Raw genomic sequence first — 8045 nt, 5'->3', positions numbered from 1 at the left:
TAGTCTACTAGAATCTGACGACGACGAAACGACAAACAGCGACGGCGGACGCGATCATCTGCCTGTGCATTTGCGACCTACCGTTAGCGCTGGGCCAACCGTGCCTGCCTGTGCGGAGCGACACGCGCCCGTCTCAGGTAGCGAAGGCAATAGTGGAGGTGGGTGAGCATGCATGGCGGCGGTAGCAATTCGAACCCCTGAACGCGCAGACACTTGTTAACCCTAATCTCACACAAACCCAAATTTTGTAAAAAAGCAGAAGCCCTAAACGCAGAAACGAAGAAAAGCAAAATTTGAAACGGCATGGCGAGAGAGAGAGGGGTTCTGAATTGCTTGCGGCGGTTATTGTTCTTGCAGGCGAACTTGAAGTGTCTATAGTGCCACTGGCAGAGCAGTAACTGGATGGCTTGCTTTGGGGCGTGCAAAGGAAAACAGGCCCACTCTTTGGGGAGATGCCAGTTCTTCTGTTGCTTGCAGGTGTGCCCAGCAATAGTCTACCACCAGTATCACAAACTCATTATTATGAGATTGACAATCTTCTGCTTTTGGAAGGTCCCATCTCAAACCCCTCAGAGTTGCAGGATGATGGATTCAACAAACAGAGTATTTGGCACCCAAACTTCCGACAAAAGGCTTCCAGCCAGGCTCTTTGGCTGAAGAATCAATGCAAGGTGGCTCCCTTGGCAGACACCAGGCTAGCCACCCTTGATGCATCACAGCAGCAAAGGCAGAAGGATGGTCATGGGGTCCCTTGTTCTCTGTTGGATGATGAGATTCAGAAATTGTGTGAGCAAGGACAGCTGGTTAGGGCGCTTGATGCCCTGTCTCGCATGGACCAGTTTGGCATGGTTGGTTCCGATAATGTGTACCTGTCCCTATTGAAGGCATGTAACAAGAAAAGAGCTCTTCCTCAGGCCAAGCAAGTCCATGCACATCTTGCCCGACACAAGCGGGAGCTTAAGGGCTTGCTGGGTGACTACTTGGTGGTGACATTGGCAAAGTGTGGTGGCATTGAAGAGGCATGCCACATATTTCATAGATTGTCTCGTCGTACTGTATTCTCCTGGACTGCCATGATCTCTGTGTATACTGGGCGTGGGCAAGGTGAGGAAGCACTGAGAATGCTCCCAGTAATGCTCGAGGATGGTGTGGAACCAGATCACTATACCTTTGTCAGCCTTTTCAAAGCATGTGGTAGCACACACGATCTTGAAAAGGGCAAGCAATTACATGCTTATGCCCGGAGAAAGGGCTTTGTTTCCGATATCTTTGTTAGTGCAAGCCTTGTGAGTATGTATGGTAAGTGTGGGATCATTGCGGAAGCAGAGAAGGTGTTTGGTGGCTTGTGCCAGCGTGATGTGGTGTCCTGGTCTGCAATGCTTGCAGCATATGTCGAGCAGGGCCAAGGAGAGAAGGCTTTACAGTTGTATAGACAAATGCAAGAGGAAGGTGTGAATCCGGATAGGCAGTTGTTTGTGAGTGTTCTTCAGGCATGTGACATCCTTGCGGAGAAGGAAGACGCTGTTAGAGTAAAGGGGCTTCACGTCAAAGTTATGTCTTTGGAAATTGGCCATGCATTACATGCTGATGCTAGGAGGAAGGGCTTTGCTTCAGATGCCTTTGTTGGTGCAACCCTTGTGAATGTGTACCGTAAGTGTGGGACTATTGTGGAAGCACAGAATGTTTTCCATGGGTTGTCCCAACGTGATGTGGTGTCGTGGTCTGCAATGCTCTCTGCATATGTTGAACAGGGCCAAGGAGACAAAGCTTTATGGTTGTACAGACAGATGCAAGTGGAAGGTGTGAGCCCTGATCAGCAGACGTTTGCGATCGCCCTCCAGGCATGTGACACCCTTGCAGAAAAGCTAGATGCTTTCTCTTCAGAAGGGGCTTGTCCTATGGTTCTAAAAATTTGTCAGGCACTTCATGCTGATGCTGGGAGGAAGGGCTTTGCTGCAGATGGTTTTGTTGGTACAAGACTAGTGAGCATCTATGGGAAATGTGGGGATATGTCAGAAGCAAAGAAAGTTTTTAATGGCTTGTCACAGCGGGACATTGTGTCATGGACTGCAATGCTCTCAGCATATGTTGAGCAGGGTCAAGGAGAGAAGGCTTTACATCTATACAGACAGATGTTAAAGGAGCATGTTCCTTTGGATGATCTTATACTCGTTTGCATTCTGCAAGCATGCAGCGATACAGGAAGTGCAGATATATGCAGGCAACTCCATTTTGCCATTGTCTCTGCCGGGTATGATCTGAATCTTTCCCTTTCAAACACTCTTATTCATGCTTATGGAAGTTGTGCAAGTATGGTAGATGCACAGGCAGTCTTCGATGAGCTGCCCGAGCCTGATGTTGTGTCATGGAGTGCATGCATTGCTGGGTATGCAGGAGAAGGGAAATGTGTAGCATGCTTGCAAATGTACGAGGACATGCTGCTGGCAAGTATGAAGCCAGATGGAGTAACGTTTGCCTCGCTTCTGTCTGCTTGCAGTCATGCAGGCCTTGTTGCCAAAGGTGTTGAGCAATTGGAGTCCATGAGCAGATATCATGACGTAACTCCAGAATTGAAGCACTATGTGATCATAATAGATCTTCTTGCACGTGCAGGGGATTTCAAAAGGGCAGAAAATATCATCGGTAGGATGCCCATGCAGGCTGATCTTTCCATTTGGTTGTGCTTGTTGGGTTCGTGTCGTACTCATGGTCATATGGAGCTGGGAAAACATGTGTTTGATCGTGCTCTGAGTCTGCAGCCCAAAGAGGCGGCTATGTTCATTTTGATGTCAAACATCTATGCTGATGTTGGGCTGCAAGAGTGTGCAGAAGGTGCATGGAGTGTGCCCAGCCTGAGCTCAATTGAGCATGAGCAGGAAGAAGTGTCCTTCATGGAAGACCCCAAGCACCCACAAGAGAGACATGTATGACTGGCTACATCAGATGATGAAAGAACTTGAGGAGAGGACACATGCCAGTCAAGCTGTTGGTGACATTGCAGATGAGACAGCAAAGGTGTCCATTTGTGACCATTCAGCAAAGCCGGAGATAGCATTGGGGATGCTAAACAAACCCCATAGGACAACCATTTAGTGTGAGGAAAAACATGCATGCATGTCGAGATTGTCACCAAGCCATAGGCCTTATATCAATGATGAAAAAGCGGGAGATCATTGTGATTGATGCAACTCAAGTTCATCATTTCAAGGAAAGTAAATGTTCGTGTGGTGAAAAGTAACAAGCTTGTGAAATTTATGTAAATTCACAATTGGTTGATTTCAATTTATTGATGAAAAACTTTTTTTCAATTGTTGCAAGCGGTTCACCCACATGGCATCACACAATTGGCTCTCATGAAATAAACCACAGCTATGAAAGCTTGTTCCACGTGGCATCAATATTTTTAAGCAAAAAAGGGTATTGTTTAAGCTAATGAAAACCCTACCCCATTAATTTCGTCTTTTGACCGTGCAGCCTCGTTGATCCTGTAAGCATATTGTTGATTGCATTGGTGGAGTATCTTCAGTGTCTGATGTCATGGAGGCACCGTAAGAGGATATGCCACCAGATTTGTCATCATCTTGGGAGGATATGCCAGCTGCTGTGTCACAGTACACAGATTTCTTGGAGATTGTACTGACAACAGCCGGGGTTTTTGCTTAGGTGTATTAGAGGAGGTATTACTTGAGTATGTTCCACAAGGTGCTGGTGGTCTAGACGCACAGGTGATGATGAGCAATACTGGTGGATATAGATTTCGTGCAGCCCCTTCAAGGAGTATTGTTCTTCTTCCATCAGGGTGCACTGGAGTTCGCGGCGTTTGGATAACGGAGTTTCATCATGCCCTTGTTTGGAGTATTCTTCTCGCGTACAACAGAAGGATACTTGATGAATTGCATTGTTTCAGCATGGACGATTGGACAAATGGAAAGTGCTGGATCTTACAAAGTTGGTCATCGGCAGGTCTTTTTACTTGATGAACTGCATTGTTTCAGCATGGATGATTGGACAAATCGTAAGTGCTGGATACTGCAAAATTAGTCATCCACATGTCTTCTTATGTTGACGGAATGAGGATGGTGTGTGAGCTCTCGTACGGAACGCAAAGTGGTTTCATAGTGTTAGGAGCCACAGGAAAGGGCAAACAAATCCACACTGAAATAGCCAAAAAGGGTTATTGGAAAGGGACATTGTTGTTGGCAATGCATTGGTCGATATGCATGCCAAATGTGGCTCGCTTGAAGAAGCATATGATGTGACAAGATTCCCATTAGAGAAAGTCTCGTGGAATGCACTAATGGCTGGATATTCCCAACATGGGTGTGCTAAGGAAGCACTAAATGGTTACAAAGAGAGGAGATATGAGGGATTCTCTCAGGATGTGGTCACCTTTGTGTTGCAGCTTGAAAGCTTGTGGCAACATAGGAGGCACTGAATGGTTACAAACAGATGAAATACGCGGGATTCTGTCAAAACCCCAAAGGATCTCCTCGTAGAACGCTCCTGGTTCGAGACTTGAAACCTGCAAACAAACAAATAAACAAGAAGGGGGTGCAGACCTAACTCACCTCCCAACCACGACAGCCGTGGGCAACAAGCCCACAGTCTTGGCTATCCCCACCGAGCCACGAGCTGAGCTAACTAGGTTGACGTACCGACCATCTCTACCTCGTGACGTCCCATACCGCCATGAAGCTACCCTCGCAGGCCTCGAGATTGTTGCTGGCCTCGGCTGCGTAAAGCAGGTGCATGTCTGCACTAGATACAGGCTCCAGACCATAGAGCTCTCACAAATCACGCGAGACTCTATATGACTAATGACTAACCTTGGCCACCCTTTTATAGGCTCTTGGCCGGTCATCGCCCGTCCATACTTAGGTGCCCGTCCGTTAGTCTATAGCTCGCCAATCAGCCTACCTAGCTCCAAGCTTCCCCAAACCTCGAAGCTAGTCTTGTGTGCGTATAGCACACGATAGATACACACTGTGCACATGACATACTCCCCTTCCTCTAAGAGCTCACTCTTGAGCTCACTAAAAAGCCAGGGTAATCTCTCTGAAGAGTAGTCAATCTCCCATGTAGCGTCCTCCTCAACACGATCCTTCCACTTGATCTTGTATTCCGTGATAAGTGTATTACGCAATCTTCTTTCACGAAATCCAAGAATCTTTTCAGGTTCGTGTGAAACAAATGTCATGTCCTCGACATCTGAGGAGTAACTAACTGGTCTGCTCCATCCAGTACTTTCTTAAGTCTACTGACATGTCCTCGACATCTGAGGAGTAACTAACTGGTCTGTTTCATCCAGTACTTTCTTAAGTCTACTGACATGAAATACAGGATGAACTTTCACATGAGAAGGCAAATCCAATTCATATGCAACTGAACCAATCCGTCGTATAATACGAAATGGTCCACAATATCTAGGGGATAATTTCGGAGATCGACTTGTTCGTAAAGTCTCGGAATCTTTTGGAACTCGCAAATACACCATCGTTCCTTTATAGAACTCTCTGGGTGAACGATGTCTATTAGAATAAAAGCTGTCTCGGTCTTGAGCACTTCTGATAGATTCCTTCGCAACTTGTAACATTTCTTGCATATCTTGCAAAATTACGTGTTGCATCATGTTGAAGTCCTGAGAATCCTACTGTAACAGGTGATCTAGGGTGAAAACCATACATAAGCATGAAAGGACTAAAACCTGTACTCGTATGCTTAGTACTGTTATATGCAAATTCTAACATAGCAAGATAATCCTTCCATGAACTCTGTCTTTGGATACATATGCTCGAAGCATATCGTCCAAAATCTGATTCACTCTTTCTGTTTGGCCATTGGATTGAGGATGATCTGAGGAACTCAAATTCAAAGTTGTTTCCAACTTCTCAAAAACAAGTTTTCAAAAATCACTCGTAAACTTAGAGTCCCTATCACTGACTATGTCCTGCTGTAACCCGTACAGTCTAAACAATTGCTCGATAAACTGCCGTGCTAATTGCGTAGCTGTAATAGTCTTCCGAGTCAGTAAAAATCTAGCCATTTTTGTCAAGCGATCTATCACAACCCAAGTAGAGTCGTGGCCTTGATGCGTTCTTGGCAATCCGGTAATAAAATCCATGGAAATACTTTTCCATTTATTACCTGGGAAAGGATGCAACAACCCAGCCTGTCTAAAGCGTTTAGCCTTATTTGCTTGACAAACTTGACACTTGAGAATATAATCTTCTACATACCCTTTCATCTTTGGCCAATAAAAAGTGTGTTTCACTAACGATAGCGTCCTATGTACCTAGGGTGTCCAGCAGAAGGGGCGTTGTGACACTCCTTAAGAATCATGGACCTAATGTCCGGGATCTGTGGTACACAAATTTTGTCATTACGGAATAGTAAACCATTCCGAATCATCCACTGGCCTCTTGCAGCCTGAATGGTAGACTGCTCAGTCATTGAGTCTTGGTCAATCAATGAGCTCCCATCCTGGATCTTTTGCCAAAATGGACCAAAATAACTATCAGTCCTGCAAAGCCCTCTCAATGACTGAAATAAGTCAGTAGAAATCTCAGTGAACGACAAAGTATTCACCTCTCTAATTCGACTAAGCGCATCTGCAATACTATTCATGGACCCTTTCCGATAACGAATCTCAAAATCAAAATCTTGCATTAACTCAGCCCAACGAGCTTTCCTTCCTCTCAAATCGTCTGCATCACACACATACTTGATTGACTGATGATCAGACAATACCACAAACTTGGAGCCATATAAATAATGTCTCCAAACCTTGAGAGCATGAATGACAGTATAAAGCTCCTTCTCAAGGGTTGGCCAACGAGGTGGAGTGTCGTCTAGCTTTTAGAGCAGCTAGTCACTGGTATCAGTTTCAAGAACATAAGGCCGACTAGGATCGGGTAATGCTAAGATAGGTGCTTTCTTAACTTTATCTTTCAAAAGTCTGAAGGCCATATCCAAATCATTATTCCAAGTGATAGGCTGTTTGACTTACGTCCACGACCTTTCAACAAGTCGGTCATCGGTAGTGTGAGCTGAGAGTACTCCTGCACAGATTTCCAAAGAAAAGTCAATGCTCAATCCATCTCTAGTGATCTTGTGTCTAAGTAAATGATGTCTGTCATAAAAAACTCACATTTACTTATCTTAGCATATAGTCGATTCTGTCTTAAAATGGATAAGACAATCGTGAGGTGTGTAACATGAGTACGACTATATATCAAAATATTATCCAAGAACACCACTACAAATTTCCCCAAATGTTCACGAAAAAGATCGTTCATCATTTGTTGGAAAGTGGTTGGAGCATTGGTTAACCCAAAAGGTAATACGAGAAACTCGTAATGGCCATACCTAGTCCGAAAGGCGGTTCTTTCGACATGCCTTTCATGAATACGTATCTGGTGATAGCCAGTACGTAAATCCATCTTCGGGAAATATTTCGCTCTCGCTAACTGGTCAATCAGGTCATCTGATCTAGAGAGAGGATAATGGTTCTTAATTGTCAGCTTGTTCAATCTCTTGTAATCTATACACATTCTCCAGATGTTGTGCTTCTTTCTCCTAAGCAACACAGATGCACCCCAAGGTGATTTACTTGGACAGATCTGGCCCATCCTCAAATAATCTTCGAGTTGTTTAGTCAACTCATCTTCCTCAGCTTGGCTCATCCTGTAAGGTGGAATACTGACAGGATGAGCACCAGGGATTAAGTCAATACGATGATCTACTGCCCTTTCAGGTGGTAAACCCGATGGCAGTTCCTTAGAAAATACGTCTTGAAACGAATCAAGTATCTTCTGTAATTCTTTGCTTTCAAACACACTTAATTCATTGACATCCATGGAAGGTATGAGAAATGAAGAAAGTAGAATCAATATACAACGGAAAGCGGTATACAAAGAAGAATCCATTATATTTCCAAAATCAATTGTATTTACAAGAGGTCCTTTAGAGGGATGTATACAATCACCTAAAATACTATACTGGGTGTTCCTATGCTGAAAAGAAAAATATGACTAGACCAATCTATC

The 8045-nt window shown here is 44.6% G+C and overlaps 1 protein-coding gene across 1 annotated transcript; it reads left to right on the top strand.

Annotated features, from left to right (window-relative positions):
• Positions 1-452: 452 nt before the first annotated feature.
• LOC147632126 (putative pentatricopeptide repeat-containing protein At3g01580) lies at positions 453-2930 on the top strand. The gene has a single exon (XM_086808007.1). The coding sequence runs from the start codon at positions 453-455 to the stop codon at positions 2928-2930; it is 2478 nt and encodes an 825-aa protein (XP_086664133.1).
• The last annotated feature ends 5115 nt before the right edge of the window (positions 2931-8045 follow it).

This window comes from Cibotium barometz, chromosome 14 (assembly GCF_041138505.1).
Source record: "Cibotium barometz isolate CiBa-2024 chromosome 14, ASM4113850v1, whole genome shotgun sequence".
Lineage (NCBI taxonomy): Eukaryota > Viridiplantae > Streptophyta > Polypodiopsida > Cyatheales > Cibotiaceae > Cibotium > Cibotium barometz.
This window is presented reverse-complemented; position numbering and strand designations above follow the sequence as displayed.

Coding starts and splice junctions, on each gene's coding strand:
- LOC147632126 (XM_086808007.1), top strand. CDS start 453: ATGCCAGTTCTTCTGTTGCTTGCAGGTGTGCCCAGCAATAGTCTACCA.